At 45.9% G+C, this 23,452-nt stretch overlaps 1 protein-coding gene across 1 annotated transcript in view; it reads right to left on the bottom strand.

Annotated features, from left to right (window-relative positions):
• Window positions 1-317: 317 nt before the first annotated feature.
• LOC126469856 (annexin B9-like) overlaps window positions 318-23,452 on the bottom strand; it is a 36,185-nt gene continuing 13,050 nt past the window's right edge. Inside the window, exons 7-9 of the mRNA XM_050097162.1 lie at window positions 3,875-4,048; window positions 840-1,021; window positions 318-760 (exon numbers count right to left, since the gene is read on the bottom strand). Coding sequence (XP_049953119.1) covers window positions 710-760; window positions 840-1,021; window positions 3,875-4,048 — 407 coding nt within the window. The 3' untranslated portion in view covers window positions 318-709. The remainder of the gene's footprint in view (window positions 761-839; window positions 1,022-3,874; window positions 4,049-23,452) is intronic.

A 23,452-nucleotide genomic window follows, 5' to 3' on the forward strand; every position in this document is an offset into this window, starting at 1 on the left:
ATAAGGAATCTAATGTGCACAACAATTGTTTCAGGTTGTCTGCCAGAAGATGTGATTGGAGTTTCTCACACAAGAAGTCAAGGGAATCTTCAATGGTTGTTCTTAAGAAGAAAGATTCAGCAAATCCATGGTTAAAACACAGGTCCTAGTCAAGGTCTTACCATACGATACATCAAAAACGGTCACTTTATGATGGATCATTAACATAACCATTTTTCCATAATTTATGAATTTTTGATTTATCAAATGTACAAGTGTATTCACATAACGAAGGAACATAAAATTAAAGTCTTCATTAGGAATTAATTGAAAGCGTGTAACAGTGGCATTAAAGAAGTTTAATGAAGAAACAGTAAACAGTTTATAAAAATTTGACAAAAATAGATTTTTAAATTCATACAAATTATTTCTTTAAAATAACTATACACCAACAACATCTTTAATAGAGAGATTCTTTTATATATGTAAATATATCACTACATTCAAAGAGCTACATAATTCCTTTACTGAAGCAGCCACTGAATATTTTATTGCAGCACAGGTAGAGAAACCATATCACTTCCATGAACAGGTGACACTCCCACACTGCACAGAAGCTTTTAAGGTGAAGCTTGAGATTTCTATTTGCAGAGATTCTGATTTGTTGAGGCAGAGATTTTTATTTGTGGAAGTGCTTGTTTACCAAGATGCACAGTTTTGAAATACCTTATTAAGAAACCAATGCCAGAAGCACTTTTTTGTAATCCCCAGAAGTATCACCCTGTAACAGTCAATAAACCATTAATATCAACACTTCGCAATAAAAGAACAGTTTTATTAAAGTAAAATTTTTTACTTGCCGAAATGAAACTCTCCAATGATTTTCCATACGTCTGTTCAAAAGCTTCTTTTATGTCACCCAAATCAATCTCTGACCGCGACACAATTATTCGAATAAGTGTTTTGTCTTTTGTGCCTAAGCCAGCCATGCTGTCATGCAATCTTTCAGCAAAATAGCCAACTTTGCTTTTAGCACATTTCACTGTAACAACAATTTGGTCATTACGTATCTCAATTTGTTACAAAAATACACTGCAAACAGTACAAGTCATGAAAATCTTCATGAAGTTAAGTAATATCAAAAGCTATTTGGTATTTAACAATACTTCTCATGCATTTCATTAAGCTACATAGTGCTCGATTGAAGTAAATTTTACTCCTTACAAAATTGTGTATTAGCATTTTCGCACAGATCTTGACTGTCAATCCAACTTCAGTTGCTCCAGACAACTCCTACGAAGCTACAATACTTTCTTAATCCTGTAACTGCATCAACTTGCCGCAGAAAGTAAGCCTGCACATCCGAACAATCTTAGGTGTATATAGTACCAGAAGACAATATCAATTACCACCCTGGCTGAAATTAAAATATACAGCCAAGAAGGATGTAATTTGCTTTGTAAGTATCATTCTCAAATCCAAGGTGGTTCAGATAAGATTGGTTAAGGCATATTCCTTCATCCCAGTTTAAACAAATTTGACAATTTCTTTGAAGGCTGCTGAAAATTGTTTTGGTGAAGCAGGAAATCCTTGCTCATCCATTTTCAATTCCGAAAATCTTAATTTTGAATTTATTAAATGGTAGCTGCAACCTTGGGAATGTTCAACAAATTGATGCAGATACAGTACTCTGATTCTGAAGTGCTGCCAGTACTTTTTTATTATGAGAATTAAGAGCATTAACAGATACTGATTTCTTTAACATTCATAGCATGATGACCCATGGTATTAAACCAACTTTTAAACGTTAACTAGTTGCAATCCTGAAACTTCACAGAATGAGTTTTTGCTCCATTTTGAAAAGCGAGAAGTCTCATATCTGAATTTTACTTTGTTTTCAGTCTACAGAATTACTTTCATTGCAAGCCACTCTCTCCTCCACCTCTAATACCCAGCAGCACATCCTCTTGCACTGATGCATGCCTGTATTCGTCATGGCATTCTACCCACAAGTTCATCAAGGCACTGTTGATCCAGATAGTCCAACTTCTTAGTGGTGATTCAGCATAGATCCCTCATCGTCCATGAACAGCCCTTTTCAATCCATCCCAGGCATTTTCGTGTGGGTTCATGTCTGGAGAGCATGCTGGCAACCAGTTGAGCGATGTTATCCTGAAGGAAGTCTTACACAAGGTGTGCACGATGGAGGCACGAATTTTCATCCATGAAGACGACTGCCTCACCAATATGCTGCCGATATGGCTGCACTATCTGTTGGAGGTTGGCATTCATGTATTGTACAGCCATTACAGCACCTTAAATGACAACCAGTGACAGACATTAGCCCACATAATGCCACCCCAAAACAGCAGGGTACCTCCACGTTGTTGCGCTCTCTGGACAGCGTGTCTAAGGTGTTCAGCCTGACAGGGTTGCCTCCGAACATGTCTCCGACGATTGTCTAGTTTTAGGCTACATGACACTCATCGGTCAAGATAATGCGACGCAAATCCTCAGCTGTTCATTCAACATGATGTTGGGCCCATCTGTACTGCAAAGGTGGACCTCACCATGGATGCCTGGAGTGAAGTTTTACATCATGCCGCCTGTTGTGCACAGTTTGAGTCTTGATACAATGTCCTGTAGCTGCACAAAAAGCATTATTCAACATGGTGGCATTGCTGTCACGGTTCTTTGGACCCATAATCTATAGGTAGCAGTCATACACTGCAGTAGTAGCCCTTGGGCAGCCTGAGTGAGGCCTGTCATCCACAGTCCTGTCTCTCTGTATCTCCTCCATGTCCAAACAATATCGCTTTTGGTTCACTCCGAGATGCCTAGACACTTCCCTTTTGAGAGCCCTTCCTGGCACAAAGTAACAATGTGGTTGCGATCGAACCACAGTACTGATCATCTAGCCATGGTTTAACTAGACAACATTAGCTGTGTACCTCATTCCTGGTGGAATGGCTGGAACTATCAGCTGTCAGACGCCCTCCATCTAATAGGCAGGCACTGCTCATGCATAGTTGTTTACATCTTTGGACATGTTTAGTGACATCTCTGAAAAGGCAAAGGGACTGTGTCTTTGATACAATATCCACAGTCTATGTCCATCTTCAGGAGTTCTGGGAACTGGCGTGATGCAGAAATTTTTGATGTGTGTATATTCTTAGTTGCTTCTAATCATAAAGAAAATTTTTTTATCTGTAACATTAAAAATCAACCACCACCAAGAGTGATTCAGTTACATGCCATTAAATCATGAATACGGTTTGAGTAACTATTGTGAACTACCACTTAGTTTGGACTCCATGAAGCCTACATATCCAGCTTTTTTTTTTTAACTAATTGCTATTGGTAACTAAGCTGAGCTTGAGTGTGTTGTGAAAATAAATGTGCATTACTGCAGTTTGAACAGTTTCATTTGAGTTACTTAGCTTCATTAGTATCTTTTCTAAATTATTCAGGTTAATACGAAAAACCTTATGGAGCATAAACATTAAGTGCTACAACATAGCTAATACTCTCTCTCTATAACTGACCATTTTGTACTGTTGCTGAATGAAACATTTCAGCAATTATGAAGTAATGACTGGCTGCCCAATGAACTACACAAGCATGAGGTACACAATGTTACACAAAACCTTGGCGATTGTGTAATTAATGCGGGAATAATTCACACAAGACTTGGAAGATCAGTATCTCCAGAACTGATGCAAAATACAAGGACAAACTTCTGTGAACTCTTCTTTCACACCCCTGTACTTTAATACAAGAAACCAGGTGACAAACAGATTTGGATAATATTTCAAATTAGTCTCGACACACACACACACACACACACACACACACACACACACACACACACACATTTGAAAACCATTTTACTTACCAATAGCCAGTAAACCCTTCTCTATACTGCCTGAAAATTCTTTCTTGATAGCTGACTCAATATCGTGACCAGCAAGCTTCTCATACTCCACAAATATCTGTCTCAGCTGCATATAGTTTCTTGTTACCAATATAGAGTTGAATACAGATTCATCTGTCCCCCATTCTTTAACACCTGTTAAGAGAAAGTAAATATAGAGAGACCTGTGGCAATACTTTGTGAATTACACCTTATTTTCCAATATTATCAGAGCCAAACCAAGCATTTTCAAGTGTCTGTGGGAGAAGCAAATGATAAAATACTTGGCCGGAAACAATGCAAGGATTTTTAGAACACAATCTGCTTAGGGGAAGAAAAGTTGAGAACTACCCTCATGCCTTTAGTAGTTTGTTTTCTGTATCTAATACCTCTTTCACAAACATTGTGACAAAGACTGCTATGTACGACCACCTTCCTTTTCAGCACATTTCAGTTGAGCACACTGTCTCCAGTTGTGACCAGGACAATGAACCTGGTATACACTGTACAGTCTCTGAATAGGCATTTAAGTGTCTTTAGAAGCTTAGACTGCATGCACACAAACACACTGTGGCAAGAAGAGGTTCCACCACCTCTCCGATTTGCAGATAGCAGCCATCAATTTAACATTCAGCTACTATTGTTTCACAAAACATGATGTGTATTCAGGAAGAGGTCTTCAGTCAACAGCACCAACCGATTCCTTAAAATCAGTGGCTTGTAGGTACCCTAAGAAGCAAGAGACAATTGTTAACTGCCATTTTTGAGTGAACTTAAGACTTTGTCCACTCAATACATACCTATCCCCAAAAGAACAATTTGGCCTTTAGGCAGTCAAAATGAATACCAGTGCAGAACCTTTCAGCACAATGGTGTGTATCTCATGGGTTTGGCAGGAAGGCAGTCAAGTAAGTTTCGGCCAGTAAACTGTGCCGAACAGCCGATGCTTCCCTTCTTCCAGTTCCACCATTTTAAAAATGAAGGACGGAAATGCCTATGTACTTACAAATAGAACGAGGGCTGTTGAAAAAGTAAGGAGACTTCAAAATTGCGCAGGCAATGTACATTCAATTATCTATCTTTTTATATTGGTACCCATGTCCCAAACATATGTTCACTATTTCAAGTGTACAGCATACTTCGTTTGTTTTTGACAGAGTGGTTGGACGTTTTAGTGTGCTTGGCAATTTGAGATTATTAAAAATGGAGCAAAGAATTTGCATCAAATTTTGTGTGAAATAATGGAACACTATGTTCACAGTGGCATATAGTGAGTCTGCTGTAAGTACAAAAAAAAAAAATAAAATAAAAAAAAATGCTTCTACATGGTGCAAGCTCTTCCAAGATGAGCGAGAAGATGCCAGTGACTAACCTTGCTCTGGACACCCCAGCACATTAACAGATGATAATGTCAAAGCTATGAAGAAAACACTTTGGAAAATTGGAAGTTGCTGAGGATGTTGGCATATCACTTAATTCATGTCGTGCAATTTTTTTTTTTGGGTGTTTTGGGCATAAGATGTGTCAGCAACATTTGTTCCAAAGCTCCTCAATTTTGATCAGAAGAACTGTCACATGAGCATCGCTCAGGCTCTCTAATGACAATGATCCTGATTTGCTCAAGGGGGTCATAACTGGTGAAAAAGCATGTGTTTACGGTTATGATGTTGAAACCGAAGCCCAATTGTCCAAATGGAACCATCTCAGAGCCAAGACGGGGAAAAAAAAAAAGCACACCAAGTTCAATCAAATGTCAAAGTTTTGCTCACTGTGCGTTTTCAATTACCATGGCATAGTGCATAGTAAGTTCTCGTCTCAAGCACGTACAGTTGACGTTATGCACCATTTGCGAGAAGCAATAAGGAAGAAATATCTGGAATTGTGGAGAAACAATTCATGGTTTTTGCATCACAACAATGGAACTGCTCATTCATCATTGCTTGTGAGATTTTTTGGCAAGAAACTTACGAGACCTATGAAAGGACGACGACTTTTCAATGACCGAGAAAATAAAAATTGCATTGCTGGAAGCACTCAAGACTGTACCAAGAAGTGCTTATAGGAAGTGCTGGCACAAGTGTACTGTATGTGGGGGAAGGATTACTTTGAAGCGGACAACATGAATTTGATGAATAAATAAATATTTTTTCATAAAAATGTGTTTTTTTTAACACACCTTATGAAGTAATTATTAGTGAAGTTTGGACGAAGTACTGCCATCATCTGACTATTACTAAAACCTCAACACACACAGCACTGAAGGACCAACTCAAATTACAGTCGAGGACAAAAAATGTCGAACAAAAATCTCACTAGATAATTACATTTAATCTATGGTGACAGTTGCAACGGCACACAGCTAGCAAGGCAGCAATGTGAATATTCTGCTATGGCTGTAGTAGTGGCTAATGCAGGAAAAGGCTTGTTTCTTACGAAATACAAGACAAATTTAAAGGTCCTCATTATGCAACCTCCTTTTAGTAAAGGAATTAACTGTCCTACCTCACTGTCACTTACACAACAATTATTCAGAATATTTTATCAACATTGCAAGTAAATATACAGTGAACTTATCAGTGTAATTCAGTTACAGTCCTGGAGGTCTAAGTATTACCAAAATGCCGAACATTTTCTGGGTACTTTATGACCCTTCCTTTACTCATTGTTTTGTGATGCCATCACCCTATGTCAATTACACGTTAGAGTGCAGCACCTGTTTTTCTGATTACCCACCATCAAATTCATTTAATAACAATGGAAGTAGGAATGCAGTGTGCTGATTATTTAACTAACTGCCACATGCAGAACCTGTGTAATGACTTCAGTTGCAGAGTGAACAGTAATATTTGTTATGAAATTATCTGCGGACTTAATGTAATTACAACAATGAACTGTTATTTTTGTATCATTAGCAGCACTATAGTTAAATCTTAATTTTTATGAACAATTCTTGCATACCAAGTGATATTTTGTTAAAATAATTTTCCTATGGTATAAAAGTAATTTATAAGTTAATTACAAATTCAGAATTTATTTGTGAGCAATCTGACCCTTTGCCTCAGTAACTACTACAGCAGTAAGAGAATGTTCAAATTTTTGATCTCACCAGTTGTGGGCTACAATAATGCTTGCTATAGATTCGAACCTTACTGGAAAGTGCATTTAAAGTCGCACGATTAACATGGGCTGCTTCACAAAGCCAAGGTGGTGAAGGGTTCACACCCACTGGTGAAGTTGCAGGTAGTATGCAGTTAAGCCGGCGAAGGAAGTGCCAAAAGCGAACTCCAGGATGTAACAAATGGGACGTGCCCAATACTGGCGATCAAAGGAATCACAGAAGGAGGCACACTACGGGTAGCCATCCATGGCACACCAACAGTAAGCATACCTACTAAGGAGAAAGTCACAGCTGTAGGACAGCAGTAGTTTAGCAGCTTCAGCATACAGACACTCAACCGGGCTAGTGTAAAAAGCGCCAGTGGATAAAAGGACGCCATGATGGTGGATAGTGTTGAGATGGCGTAAGAGGAATGGACGTGCAGACACACAATGCACCCGTAGTCTAGTTTCGAACTGACAAGGGATTAGTAAAAAGGGAGGAGGGTAGTTCGATTAACACCCCAGGAAGTACCACTGAGGAACTGCATACAACAGGCTGCCAGGTAAGACATGGGAGGACCATGAGTTTCCTATCAAGCATGAGCCCCGGTAATTTCATAGATTCAGCAAATGGAAGGGCAACAGGCTAAAGACTAAAAGATTGTGGGAGAAACAATTTGCATCGCCAGAAATTCATACAGACTTCTCACTGGAAAAGCGAAAGCCACTATCGATGCTCCAGGAGTAAAGACGATCAAGACATCGCTAGAGAGAGAGAGAGAGAGAGAGAGAGAGAGAGAGAGAGAGAGAGAGAGAGAGAGAGAGAGAGAGAGAGAGAGAGAGAGAGAGAGGGGGGGGGGGGGGGGGTCAGATGTCTGGAGAACTGCAACAGATGGCAAAATCTGTCAACAAAAATGGAGCAGGAGATGCCCACTGGGAGACAGGCTATTATAGGATTAATGGAGACAGCAAAGAGGGTGACACCCAGGACGGAACCCTGAGGCACACCGTTTTCCTGGATAAAGGTGTCCAAGGCAGAACCCACACGCACCTTAAAAACTCTTAAAAATGCCTTAAGGAAATAGGGCCATGTGTAAAGAGTATGGAAGGTACCACTTCTCCAGCAGGAATCTTGAGCCTTCTCCAAATTTAGAAACATTGAGAGTCTGGGATTTCCATAGAAAACCCTTCATGACATGGGTGGACAAAGTAACGAGATGGTTACCTGCAGAATGCTGTGCTCGAAATGCGCACTGTGCACTTGTCAGTAATTTGCGAGACTTTAGCCACCATTCCAGCCGGGCGTGAAGCATACGTTCAATCATCTTGCGAACACAGCTAGTGAGACAGAAGGGGCAGTAGCTGGAAGGAAGGTTTTTGCCTTTACAAGGCTTAGGTATGGGTATTACTGGCTTCATGCCAGTATCCGGGCAATGTGCGCTCTGCACAATTGCGGTTGTACGTGTTAAGCAGAAAGTGCCTGCCCGCAAGAGGAAGGTGCTGCAACATGTAAATGCGAATGGCATCTGGCCCAGGACAGAAGATTGCTATGCACTGAGAGCATGATCTAGCTCTCATAGTAAAGGCGGCACAATTCGGCGAGGAGAAGGGTATCGCCAAAGCCGCATCTGCTCATTTCCCATGTTAGAAAGCAGGGCGATAGTGGGGAGAGCTCAAAACGTCTGCAAATTGGCAACCCGAAGTGTTGCATATAGCAATAAGGTCCAGGATGACATCTGCTGCTGTCAGGCCGGGAATTGGGCACTGGATCTCTGTCCCAGAGAGCTGCTCCATGAGGTCCACAGAAGCATCAGCTTGCTTGTGCTGTTCGTCTGTGCAGTCCAACACTGAAAAATGGTTAGTGGTGCACACTGAGGCCGGCCGGGCTAAGGTATCATGTGGCAACACCATCGAAGAAGATCGTCAAGACAGCAAAGGAGAAGACTGCTTGCCTTTGGTTGATTTCTACGAGCATTTCTTGTTAGATGAAGACTGAGTGTTGTTTGGCTGGAGAGCAACGTAGAAAGACTTCACGGGAGTACTACCATTGTCCTTTCCGGGCTACCAGTTGTGTGGCTGCTGGCTTCATCACTTGAGGCAAGAGTTTGATGGCTTGTTGCACAGCTGGGGGTGACTTCACAACCTCAGAGCTGAATTAGAGGTCACATGTCTACATGGCCACATCCTTCGTGGAGTGAGAGGTAATGAGAACAGAACTAAGTGCCAGATGGGATAACACAGGGTTTGCGACTAATCAATAACTTGTGTGCGACTTTCTCTGGTACCCGGATCTCTTTGACTGTCCACTTATCAAGATACACAGGACAAACCCGAGAGGAGGCAGTATGGCCACCATTGCAGTTGATACAGCATGGATAAGGAGGCGGACAATCACCCTCATGCGCATCTCTACAACAGGCTACACATTTGGCTGGGTGTCGACAAGTTGTTCTAGTGTGGTTGAAACTATGACACTGGTAGCAGTGCATCAGATTGGGAATGTATGGCTGGATTGTGATTATGTCATAGCCTACTTTAAGTTTGGAAGGCAGCAGCACCCTATGAAAGGTGAGGAAAATGGTGCAGGTGAGCACTAAGGAGGACTACCTTTTCCATTACATGATGGACAGCAATGACACCCCAATCAGAGAGGTAAGATTTGATTTCAGCCTCTCTTAGACCATCAAGCAGCCTGGGTAAATGACACCATGGGAAGAATTCAAAGTTCTATGGTCCTCGACACAAACATGGTAGCTGTGGAGAAGTGAGGCAACAAGGAGTTTGTACTTGAGAATCAGAAGTAGCCTCCAAAGTGTCATTCTGTAAATGACAGTAGGATTTCACAGGGCCAGCAATTGTATCAACACCTTTCTGAATAATAAACAGATTTACTGGGACAATGGACTGACAGTCTTCAGTATGCAAGACCATGAGGAACCATGGTGCAGTGCGAAGGCTATGCAAGACCATGAGGAACCATGGTGCAGTGCGAAGGCTATGCAAGACCATGAGGAACCATGGTGCAGTGCGAAGGCTATGCAAGACCATGAGGAACCATGGTGCAGTGCGAAGGCTATGCAAGACCATGAGGAACCATGGTGCAGTGCGAAGGCTATGCAAGACCATGAGGAACCATGGTGCAGTGCGAAGGCTATGCAAGACCATGAGGAACCATGGTGCAGTGCGAAGGCTATGCAAGACCATGAGGAACCATGGTGCAGTGCGAAGGCTATGCAAGACCATGAGGAACCATGGTGCAGTGCGAAGGCTATGCAAGACCATGAGGAACCATGGTGCAGTGCGAAGGCTATGCAAGACCATGAGGAACCATGGTGCAGTGCGAAGGCTATGCAAGACCATGAGGAACCATGGTGCAGTGCGAAGGCTATGCAAGACCATGAGGAACCATGGTGCAGTGCGAAGGCTATGCAAGACCATGAGGAACCATGGTGCAGTGCGAAGGCTATGCAAGACCATGAGGAACCATGGTGCAGTGCGAAGGCTATGCAAGACCATGAGGAACCATGGTGCAGTGCGAAGGCTATGCAAGACCATGAGGAACCATGGTGCAGTGCGAAGGCTATGCAAGACCATGAGGAACCATGGTGCAGTGCGAAGGCTATGCAAGACCATGAGGAACCATGGTGCAGTGCGAAGGCTATGCAAGACCATGAGGAACCATGGTGCAGTGCGAAGGCTATGCAAGACCATGAGGAACCATGGTGCAGTGCGAAGGCTATGCAAGACCATGAGGAACCATGGTGCAGTGCGAAGGCTATGCAAGACCATGAGGAACCATGGTGCAGTGCGAAGGCTATGCAAGACCATGAGGAACCATGGTGCAGTGCGAAGGCTATGCAAGACCATGAGGAACCATGGTGCAGTGGGAAGGCTACACAACCACACTGTGGGGTTGGGTCATTACGTAGCAGGAAACAATGGGTGAGCTGGCTATGATCAATGTGTAAACAGCATATAAAAACAGGGGATTCCTTCCCAGAGGAGTGTCAGGAAGAGCAAACAGCAGTACATTCCTTGATTGTGTGGGGTTTATTACTATGAATACTAGCATTCCAGCTGGCATTCCACTTTTGGGCAAAGATTTGACATAGATCCACATATCCACAGCTGGAATCATGAAAGGAAATATGAGGGTTTAAGTATCTGCTTCTCTAGCCAAACAGCCAGTTCATTCCCTGGGATGTCAACATGACTTGGGACCCAGAAAAAGACGACTGAATAGGTGGCACGCTCAAAGGCAAAGAAGTCACGGATAGAGACCAAAGGGTGACTAGAGTAGTATTGGTCGATAGTCTGCAGTCTGCTCATGGAGTGAACGAATTAGGACACTGTGGAGGGAGGCCTGAGAAACAGAAAGGAGCACCCTGTTAATGGCTAGAACCTCTGCTGTGAACACACTACATGATCCAGGCAATAAATGGTGTTCGAAGCCAGGAGACGTGTAAGTGTATCCCACCTTATCAACTGTCTTAGAACCATCAATGTAGAAGATGGTTGCGCCCTTGAACTCTGCAAGGATGGCACGTACAAGACGCCGGAAAACCATAGGAGATCTTAGGACCCTGGAATACATCTATCCTAATCTCGTCTAGGCACTATCCAATGGGAGGAAAGACACGGGGTGCAGTCCAGTGAGTGGAGATTGACATGTGACAGGCAGGGGCGACGCATACCAACACAAGGTTTATACACGGACATTTAAATAAAAAAAATCCTGGATTTTTCCCAGATTTTCCCGGTTAAAAAACACACTTTCTCCCAGGTGAAAATACACTTCCTCCATGTTAAGTGACAGTATACTTTTCCTTGGAACTGTCAAACTTCTGAATCCTTTGAATGGTTATGGTTTTACACACCAGTGTAGAATTTCTCAGCCCTTTAGAAAACTGAACTCAGAAGAAACACCGCATTTTGCTTTCCGGAGCATTGAAATCTACATTGCGATGCGCTTTTGTAAGCCAGTCATAGCTCACGTCATGTGATCTCGCCAGCCGATACAGCGGATAGTCAGGGCTTAGGACAGATGTCAGCTAATAGCATTACCACTTAATTAGTGTGTACACACAAATAGGAAAAGGTAATGGTGTAAATCTATATACATAGTGTTGCTACAAGACAAGCAGAGCTTTCACATATATTGTTCTCGACGATTAATAAGCTGCAAGAGAAGCTAAACTTTTGCGTACAATGTTTATCCTTTTTACAAGTGTTGCACTTTAAGATACATCACGCAACTATTCCAGTAAAATTTTTAATACCGACATAAATGTCTGATCTTTGGGGCTCGAAATTTTTTCTAAATGGTCGTTCTCAAACAGTCCATTTTTAAATAAGAGTCAAATGCTCCGATTTAAGAAATTCATCGCACATTCTCGCACTTAGTTCATTTTGCGTAAAAAGAAATTTACTTTGGAAGTAATACTTTTCAATCAATCACTCACAATATTTTCCCGTAATCTGTTAGAAATTCATTTCAGCAGTTGCCAGAGAGTGCCAGATAACAAGCGTCACTGCACTTGCGCAGCTACGATGATGCAGGAATCCCGTATGTTCGTATGCGTAAAACATTGAAAGATCTTACATTATGCCATAAAAGAGACATCAGAGGAATTTCATGAACCATACTAAAATGCATAATTCGGCTTGTAGTGCACATTTGTATATCCCGATTCGGTTGTAAATTTTCTTGGTGTACCAGTACTGTATCATCTCATTTTTGGTTCTTTATTACGGCATAATGCCGTATGTGCCAGAAGATGAAAACATGCTCTTTTGAAACGCAGCAAACAGTTGAAACTAGCCAATACTTTAGAATTGAGCACTTCATTTCAAATAAATTGACCGCCTCAGTGGAAAAGATAAAAAAGCCATTTTTTTTAGCAAATCGACAAATATCTTCATAGTTCCACAAGGCAATTAATGCTAGACTGAAATTGCTGCCCAAGGCAGATGCCCCAATGAATATGGCAACTTGCACGCACCAGTAAAGCTTTTCTGAGTAGCATCTCACTGCTTGGTTATACAGCTAACAGCCACACTTTTGTAGCCAGAAGAGGGAGAAAGTACATGCACGACTCAACTGTGCACGCGCACAGGCCCGCTCGCAACTGCTTACATGAATTTAATGTAAACAGTTGTGGTGTCATGCTCATTGGAAGCCATTGTTATGAAGCATTGCATAGTCTCACTAAAGCCTTTGACAGATTTTGCTACTGGCAGACACTTGTATGAGCACTGTTTTGTTGTGTACATGGTGCATTTCCTTTGGAAGTTTTATTAATGTTTTAATGCTGCAATCCTTTGTTAGAGTATTATTTCTCACCAGTCAAAACTAAAAAAATTTAACTAAAAAACCAGAATTCTAATAAATTCCCAGGTTTTTCCCGGTTTTCTCACGGATGAAAAAATTTCCAGGTTTTTCCCTGATCTCCTGGGTCGTTTACACCCTGCAACAGGCAATCCCACCTATGGGCGGGTGTTAGGAGGGAGACATCACTCACTGACAAATATAAGGTACACAGGATGGCCGGGGAATTGACAAATGGCAATTGCGTAAGAAACAAGGAGTTGGCTCTGTCGGATGTGTAGAGGGAGAATCCCCATTTCTGTGAGGAGACTACTAGCAGGACTAAGGTGAAAGGCACCAATAGGCAGATGCACCCCACAGTGATGGACAGGGTCAAGGAGTTTCAAAGTGGAAGGAGCTGCTGAGGCATAACCCTGACTACCATAATGTAGTCTGGATAAGACCAGAACGAAGTCAAGATGGAGAACAGTGGAACAGTCTGCACCTCAAGATATGTGGGCCAGGAGGTGTAGAACATTAAGTTTCCACTTTATATGTAGTATTTAGGTGGCGAATGTCGACAGCCATTTCAGCTTATTATCAAAAATAAGGCCCAAGAAACGGTACTGTGCTACAACAATGAGGAGCTGGTTGCCTACACGAAGTTCTGGATTAGGGTGTACTGCGGGTCGATGACAAAAATGCATAACCCATGTTTTGGAGGAAGAAAACGAAGCCATGGGCAGTGGCCCATGCAGATGCCCCATCAGATGGTGCCTTGGAGCTGGCACTCGGCAGACGCTACAGAGTGGGAGCTGCACCAGATGCAAAAATCTGTCAACATACAACACCGGGGTAACCAGAGGCCCAACAGAGGTGAGCCCATTGATGGCAATGAGGAAGAGTGCGACACTTCGTACAGAACCCTGTGGGATACCATTCTCCTGAATCTGAGGGGCACTGAGTGAAGTACCAACTCGAACCCAGAAGAGCCGGTGAGAAAAACTTGCTGATGAAAACATAAAGGGGACCATGGAAGCCCCAGTCATGAAGGGTAACAAATGTGATGGCATCAAGCCATGTCATACACCTTATGTAGTTCAAAGAAGGTGCTGGCGGTGAGTTAAGGTCTGTCAGATGGTCGATTCCAATTGGAGTAAGTGGTTCCCATTAAGTGAAGAGTGCATTATAGGGCTCAACGTGGTGCGGCATGAAACAGAGGGGGTCTGTCCAACTCTGTTTCTGCTGGAGAAACATAGTAGAGTAGGACGAGGATGAAGATGCCATCGCTAAGTGTGTTGTAAGGTGATCTGCAAGGACCATTGGATCAGTGCACAGAGCACCTTTGAGGCTCAGAACCTGGACAGTGGACTGTCACTGGTGACCCAGAAGGCTACCGAGCTGGGACCAAACCTGCAATAAAAAGGCATATGTCACCAGGGAGGAAACATAGCACTTCCAGCATTCCTTTTTACTCTGCTTAATAAGGTAACAAACCTTAGCACAGAGAGGCCTAAAAGTGCGGAGGTTGGTCTGAAAGGTGTCGCTTAAATTGCTGCAGCACCTGTCGGCACTCCTAGACAGTGACTGCAACATCCTTGGTCCACCAGGGTACCGGTCAATGACGAGGGGGACCTGTGGATAGGTGACAGCAGTGCCAGCAGCATGAAAAATAGTGGCAGAGATGCCTTGCACAACTATATCAATGGAATTCAAGAGGGAGGCGTTTAAGTGAACAGCAGATGTATATGAAGGGCAATTGGCCATGCAGAATGCCCAACATGGGGGCCTGTCTGCCTGGTGGCAGCAGGTGAATGGTAACTGAAAAGTGGTCACCGTCACAAAGGTCATCATAGGATGATGAATGTAGGGAAACCACAAGGGCAGGGGAGGAGATTGTGAGATTGATAAGAGAAAAGATACCATGAGCAGCACTGATGTGTGTACAGGAACCATCAGAGGCGACAAATCTAGTCCGTGATATGTTTTTCAATTAGGGTACCCCTACCCATTGAAGGGGCACTCCCTCACAGTGGATGGTAGGCATTGAAGTCCCGAAGGAGGAGAAACACGGGTGGGAGTTGCTGAATTAAGGTAGACAATGCAACATAAAGTGGCGTACATGGAGGGAGAGAGACATTACAAGTTGTGATTGCTGGAGTCGTCTACCACTTCCAAGCTGGTACGTAGGAGAGGGGGGGGGGGGGGGGGGGGGGGTGTCCAGTTACTAATGACATCAGAACAAACCAAAGTGCAGACCCACCAGATGCTATGCCGGGGCCAGCATGGTTCGAACAGAATGCCCGATATCCACAAAATGTTGGAGAGTGTTAATCACAGAAATGCATTTCTTTTTTTTTTTTTTTTGTTTGTGGTTTTAGGGCGCAAAACTTCTATGGTCATTAGCGCCCAGCCCGTGACGTAGAAAACAGGAAAAAAACGAAATTTAAAATCAGCAGCAATGGAAACAAAGTCAGAAAATTTGAGAAACTAAAGGCAGAAGGAATGCTTAAAAGTCCACTATAGAAAGGGGTTGGTTGTCCCCCAAAAAAAAGCTTCAAATGACTGACGTCATTTCACTGTCACTAATAAACTGTAGAACGCGGTCAGCTGAGCGCGTGTCATCTGCTAAAATCGACGATAGATCAGGCGATAGCTGTAGACGGGAGCGTAACGGATTAAAATAGGGGCATTCAATTAAAAGGTGTCTGACCGTCCACAGCTGAGAGCAGTGGGGACAGAGTGGGGGAGGATCACCGCTTAAAAGATGTCGATGACTAAAAAGACAGTGCCCTATCCGGAGTCGAGCTAAAATTACCTCCTCCCGACGACGCGTTCGGGAGGAAGAGGTCCAAGCGCAAGGAAGGGCTTTCACTTCCCGCAATTTATTGTGGGGAAGTGTTGACCAATGCGCATGCCATAAATGAGTGACTTGGCGACATAAACCGCTCCGTAGATCGGTAAACGGAAGAGACTGAAGAGCTGGCCGAGGAAGAGAGACTGCAGCCTTGGCTGCTATATCGGCCGCCTCATTTCCACAGATACCAGCGTGTCCCGGGAGCCAGAGGAACGCCACTGAGACGCCCCCCAGGTGGAGCAAGCGCAGACAGTCCTGAATCCGGTGGACCAGAGGGTGCACAGGGTAAAGAGCTTGGAGACTGAGGAGAGAGCTGAGAGAATCTGAGCAGATTACGTACTGTATCCGCTGATGGCGGCGGATGTAGTGGACAGCCTGGAGAACAGCGTAAAGCTCCGCAGTATAAACCGAACACTGGTCGGGAAGCCGAAAGTGATTTTGGGTGTCGCCAACAATATAGGCACTCCCTACACCTAACGATGTTTTCGAGCCATCGGTGTAAATAAATGTGGCTTCCGTCATTTGTGCACATAGAGCAGCAAATGCCCGACGGTAAACAAGTGTAGGGGTACCATCCTTGGGAAATTGACATAGGTCTCTGAGCAAGTCGATCCGGGGACGGAGCCAAGGCGGTGCTGTACCCCAAGTTGTCAAGAAGGTTTTAGAAAAGCGGAGGGAAAGAGAATGGAGCAGTTGACGGAAGCGGACTCCCGGGGGTAGGAGGGAGGAGGAGCGGCCTGCATACTCGACATCAAAGGAGGCGTCGAAAAAAAGGTTATAGGCTGGATTAGCAGGCATGGAAGACAGATGGCTAGCATAACGACTCAGAAGGACTGCCCGCCGATTGGACAGTGGAGGTTCAGCAGTCTCAGCATAAAGGCTTTCCACAGGGCTGGTGTAAAAAGCTCCAGACACTAAACGTAATCCACGGTGGTGGATAGAGTCGAGACGCCGAAGAATAGACGGCCGAGCAGAGGAGTAGACTATGCTTCCATAATCCAATTTCGAGCGCACTAAGGCGCGATAGAGGCGGAGAAGGACCACCCGGTCCGCTCCCCAAGAGGTACCATTCAGGACACGGAGGGTGTTAAGGGAACGCAGACAGCGAGCCGAAAGATAGGAAACGTGAGAGGACCAGCACAGTTTTCTGTCAAACATAAGACCCAAGAATTTTGCGACGTCGGAAAACGGTAGGTTGACAGGACCTAGATGTAAGGAGGGCGGAAGAAACTCCTTACGTCGCCAAAAATTTACACAAACGGTCTTACTGGGTGAGAAACGGAAGCCGGTTTCGATGCTCCACGAGTGGAGGCGATCGAGACATCCTTGAAGACGTCTTTCAAGAAGGCTGGTCCGTTGAGAGCTGTAGTAGATCGCAAAATCGTCCACAAAGAGGGAGCCCGAGACATCAGGAAGGAGACAATCCATAATTGGATTAATGGCGATGGCAAACAGTACAACACTCAGCACGGAGCCCTGGGGTACCCCGTTTTCTTGGGAGAAAGTACGGGAGAGTAGTGTTCACCCGCACCCTAAATGTGCGCTCTGCCATAAATTCGCGAAGAAAAAGGGGCAGCCGGCCTCTAAAGCCCCAAGAGAACAGTGTGCGGAGGATGCCTGTCCTCCAACAGGTATCGTACGCTCTCTCCAGATCAAAAAATATTGCTACCGTTTGGCGTTTCCGGAGAAAATTGTTCATGATATAAGTGGAGAGAGCAACAAGATGGTCAACAGCAGAACGATGCTTTCGGAATCCGCATTGGGCTGGTGTTAAAAGACTGCGGGACTCCAGCCACCAAGCTAAACGGTAATTCACCATACGCTCCAAAACCTTACAGACACTACTCGTGAGAGAAATGGGGCGATAGCTAGAGGGGAGATGTTTGTCCTTTCCAGGTTTCGGAACGGGAACGACAATAGCTTCCCGCCATTGCCTGGGAAAGGTACTGTCGGTCCAAATTCGATTATAAAGGCGAAGGAGGTAACGCAGGCTATGGGTTGATAAATGCAGCAACATTTGGACATGGATACCATCCGGTCCTGGGGCGGAGGAGCGAGAAGAAGAGAGTGCATGTTGGAGTTCGCGCATGGAGAAAACAGTATTGTAGCTTTCGCGATTTTGAGAGGAGAAAGCAAGATGTCGCACTTCCGCTGCACGTTTCTTCGGGAGAAACGCTGGCGGGTAATTTGAAGAGCTCGAAATCTCAGCAAAGTGCTGACCCAATGAGTTAGAAATTGCGACGGGGTCCACTAAGGTATCAGGCGCGACAGTGAGCCCAGAGACCGGGGAGAAACTAGGTGCGCCTGAGAACCGTCGAAGCCGACTCCAAACTTCCGAGGAGGGAGTGAAGTTGTTAAATGAGCTAGTAAAGAATTTCCAGCTTGCCTTCTTGCTATCGCGGATGACGCGACGGCATCGCGCACGGAGCTGCTTATATCGGATACAGTTGGACAAAGTTGGATGGTGACGGAAAATGCGAAGAGCACGTCGCCGCTCACGTATTGCGTCACGGCATGCCTCGTTCCACCAAGGAACTGGAGGGCGCCGGGGCAATTCGGAGGTGCGTGGTATTGAACGTTCCGCAGCTGTGAGAATAACGTCGGTAAAATGTGTGACCTCATCGTCGACGCTGGGAAAGCGACGGTCATCGAATGTCGCTAGAGACGAAAAAAGTGTCCAATCGGCTTGGGCAAACTTCCAGCGTCGCGAGCGCATATATGGCAGTTGAGGCTGCAGTCGAAGAACACATGGAAAGTGGTCACTCGAGTGTGTATCATCAAGGGCGAACCATTCGAAGCGCCGAGCTAGCGGAACAGTACCGACCGCAAGGTCCAAATGAGATAAATTTGCCGTGGAGGCAGACAAAAATGTGGGGACCCCAGTGTTGAGGCAGACTAGATCCGCTTGGTGGAAGACGTCTAGCAATAGTGAGCCACGTGGACAAGGATGTGGAGATCCCCAAAGCGGGTGGTGGGCATTGAAGTCCCCAACCAGCAAGTAGGGGGGTGGAAGCTGATCAAGAAGATGAAGGAGATCAGCTCGTTCCATTGGTGTAGACGATGGAATGTATACCGTACAAAGAGAGAACGTGTATCCAGAAAGGGAAAGACGGACGGCGACAGCTTGGAAGGAAGTGTTTAAGGGGATTGGGTGATAATGGAGAGTATCATGGAGCAGAATCATGAGTCCTCCATGGGCTGGAGTGCCTTCAACAGAGGGGAGGTCATATCGGACGGACTGAAAATGAGGGAGAACAAAGCGGTCATGGGGACGCAGCTTTGTTTCCTGAAGACAGAAGATGACCGGCGAGTAGGATCGTAAGAGGATCGACAATTCCTCCCGATTGGCGCGAATGCTGCGGATATTCCAGTGGATAATGGACATAGGGTGAACAGAAAATGGAGGAACGTCACCAAGGGTGCTGTCAACTCAACGACTGCTCAGAGCTTGCGACCGACAGGATGGAATGGCATTCAGTCGAAGGCAGAAGATCCTGATCCATAGGTTGGTCAGGAGCAGCTCCTGCCACCAACGATCGGCCAGTTGACCGGCCACCAACAGTGCGCCTCGGCGACACAGAAGATGGCCGAGGGCGATTTCCGCCAGGTGGTGCTGTAGATGGGACACGCCGTGGCGGAGAAGGAGAGGAACTGTGTTTCTTCGTAGCCTTCTTGGAGGTATGTTTAGATGAAGGAGGAACCGATGGTTGTGAAGTTGCAGTACGTAAAAACTCTTCACGAGAATGCTCTTTTTTTGAAGACTTGGCGTCTGACTTTTGGGCTCGAGATTTAGCAGAACTCGACGAAGGGTGAGCCATAGAGTGGGCAGGCGAAGGAGGTGAGGTTGAACGGGCGATCTTTGCGCTGGCCGATCTGACGACCGTGGTACTAAATGTGAGGTCGCAAGTCTGCGTGGCCGCCTCCTTTGTTGGCCGAGGAGAAGCAAGGACAGCGCTGTATTTTCCTTTCTGAGGCACGGTGGGCTGTCGACTGGCGAGTAACTTTCGAGCAGCAAAGGTCGACACCTTTTCCTTCACTCTTATTTCCTGGATCAGCTTTTCGTCCTTAAAAACAGGGCAATCTCGAGAGGAAGCAGCGTGGTCACCCATACAGTTGATGCAGCGAGGGGATGGAGGTGGACAAGCACCCTCATGGGCATCCCTGCCACACGTAACACATTTGGCCGGATTGGAACAGGACTGGCTGGTGTGATTGAACCGCTGACATCGATAGCAACGCGTAGGGTTCGGGACATAAGGGCGAACGGAAATTATCTCATAGCCTGCTTTGATTTTTGATGGGAGTTGAACTTTGTCAAATGTCAAGAAGACAGTGCGGGTTGGAATGATGTTCGAGTCAACCCTTTTCGTAACCCGATGAACAGCGGTGACGCCCTGGTCAGACAGGTAGTGCTGAATTTCTTCGTCAGACAATCCATCGAGGGAGCGTGTAGAAACGACTCCACGCGAGGAATTTAAGGTACGGTGCGGTTCCACCCGGACAGGGAAGGTGTGGAGCAGAGAAGTACGCAGCAATTTTTGAGCCTGGAGGGCACTGTGTGTTTCCAACAACAGGGTGCCATTCCGTAGTCTGGAACAAGACTTTACAGGACCCGCAATTGCGTCGACACCTTTCTGAATAATGAAAGGGTTGACCGTGGAAAAGTCGTGACCTTCGTCAGACCGAGAAACAACAAGGAACTGTGGCAACGATGGAAGAACCGTCTGTGGCTGAGACTCAGTGAACTTACGTTTGTGAGCAGACATAGTGGAAGGTGAGGAAACCATTGCGGAAGAATCCCCCATGATTACCGGCGTCTCCGATGGCGCGCTCCTCCCTTGTGGGGGCCCTCACCGAGGGCACACCCGCCTTAGGTGATTGTTCACACCTCAGGTCACACCTCCCGACAAACGGACGGAGGGACCAATCGGCACTTTCGGAAGGTATCAGCTCGGGTAATCACCCCTCCCTGGGCCTGGCCTTTACCAGGGGGTACGTACGTGTCCTACCTGTCTACCCGGGGCGGGGAATTACGCGTTACCCCGTCACCGGCTACGCATGGAAGTGCGTGGGTCGGCCTTCAGACACGCACAGGGAGGAAGAAAGAGAAAGGGAAAGGAAAGAAGAGGGGGTCTCAAACGCCGCAGCGGAGAAAAGGGTAAAGAGAAGAGGTAAGGAATGGAGAAGGACAAAGGAAGGAAGAAGACATACAAGCAAGGAAGAAGAAGAATGCGGTACATTGACAAGCGTCCGTCTCCGGACGTAGGCGCAAACCATACTCCCAGAGGGGGAGAAAGTGAAGGAAAGAGCCAGAGGTGAGGGGGGGGGGGGTGAAGACAGGGGATGGGGAAGGATGCGGAAAGGGAAGGTATGCAGCCCGGAAAGGAAGGAAGGCCACATTAGCTCGGAGCCCCGTGCTCGCTACGCACGTATCCACAAAAGAGTTGTGGATCCCCTGGGGGGAAATGCATTTCTTGAAGAACAAGACAGAATGCAGAATAGGAGGAAATGAGACGTTGCATTTCTGGTAGTATCCATTGCAATTCCACTGGATGATCATGTGGCAAGAGTCTAAGGCAAACACAAAGCCGAGGAGGAGTTCAGGTCACTGCCAGCAGTTGTCACCTACAAGGAAGGTGGCGACATCCATAAATAAGATGCCAGACTCAGGGTGCGATGTGGGAGATAGCAACTCCAGGGGCGCATTGTCTTGGGATCTCTTCTACTCTTACTCCTCCTCTTTCTGGGGTGGAGAAGGGCAGGGCACAGGGGGAGTACAAGCTTCTGCAAGAACTGGAACTGAAAGAGCGGGCAACCTTGGGGCACACAGATGGTCAACCTCTAGGTCGAGTGGTGGTAAGAGTCTTCTTGCCTGAGAGATGCCTGGGAGAGGGGCCTCAGGAGGGAGCCTGATCACCAGCACATGCCAAAGAATTGGGGCACTTCAGCCGGGGAGGAAAAGAGGCTCCCTGACCGGAGGTCATGGGAACTGCTGGTGAGGGGTAGCGGAGAGAGGGATGGCATTGGGGTAAGGACAAGGGGGAGGGTGGAGGAAATTTAACAGATGCAAAAGTTTAAGATAGTGACACTGGATGGAGTGTCATACTTCGGGTGAGCTTCAGCATAAGACAGGTGATCCAGGGACTTTTATTATTTGATCTTTTCTCTTCTGTAAGCTGGGCAATTCAGCGAGCAAAGGGAGTGGCAGTCAGCACAATTAACACACACAGGTGGCAGAACACAGGGGCTTCCCTCATCGAGTGGGCAGCCACAGTTGCCACACAAAGTGTCTACCGTACAGCAACAAGACATATGCCCAAAACACAAACACCGAAAGCACATAGGTGGAGGGACGTATGCCTTCACATCGCATCTGTATTACATAACCTTTACCTTCTCTGGGAATATCTCCCCTCGAGAGCCAGAATGAAGGCACCAGAGTGTGTGTGTGTGTGTGTGTGTGTGTGTGTGTGTGTGTGTGTGTGTGTGTGTGTGTGTGTGCGCGCGCTAATCAACAGGGAGCCCAATCACATCTTACTAAGAAACTACTTCACCAAACCTGTCCTCTATATTTTCCATGGAAAGCAATGGCTTTGTTGTGGTGAAAGTGTCCCCATCTGTCTTAGTGCAGGCGAGGTAACAGAGGAAGGGTTTCAACCCAAGATTGCGAGCCTGGCCCTCCTCCCGTGGTGTATCAAGGGAATAAAGGGAAGGGAAGGGAAGGGAAGGGAATAAAGGGAAGGGAAGGGAATAAAGGGAAGGTTGCAGGGTCATTCAAAGCAGCATTCGATAATCGTTCACGATTGCCATTGCTGGGAGCTCCGACGCTACAAGATAAGCAACCACTGCTTGACATACATGGGGAAGGGACAGCTCAGGTAGCAGTAGTGCAGTTCCCATGTTGAAGGGGCTCAGCCATGTGGGTGGAGTGTGGGGGCAGGGGGAAGAGGAATTCCCACTGCATACACTAGGGAGGGAGTTCTTCCCCATATGGCTCACACTCGAAATAGGAAATTTTGAAGTGGAGGTCAAACCTCGAGTGGGGACCTGAACACCAAAAGGAACAAAATTGCAACCAATACAGGAAACCAGGTGGATAGCCAGGTCAACATAGATCAGAACACCCAGAGACGAGGTGGCAACGGGGAAGGGGGTGAGGATAGGGAGTGTGGGCAGGGGGAAGGAAGAATTGGCTGCAATAGCTCAGGATCCTGTGTGGGCCACACACTAACTCACGAAGGAACCGCGAGCCCCCTTGGAGGGGGGTTTAAATTTGAGGGATGGCCACTTAAGTGAC

Source organism: Schistocerca serialis, chromosome 3, assembly GCF_023864345.2.
Source record: "Schistocerca serialis cubense isolate TAMUIC-IGC-003099 chromosome 3, iqSchSeri2.2, whole genome shotgun sequence".
In the NCBI taxonomy this organism is placed as follows: Eukaryota; Metazoa; Arthropoda; class Insecta; order Orthoptera; family Acrididae; genus Schistocerca; species Schistocerca serialis.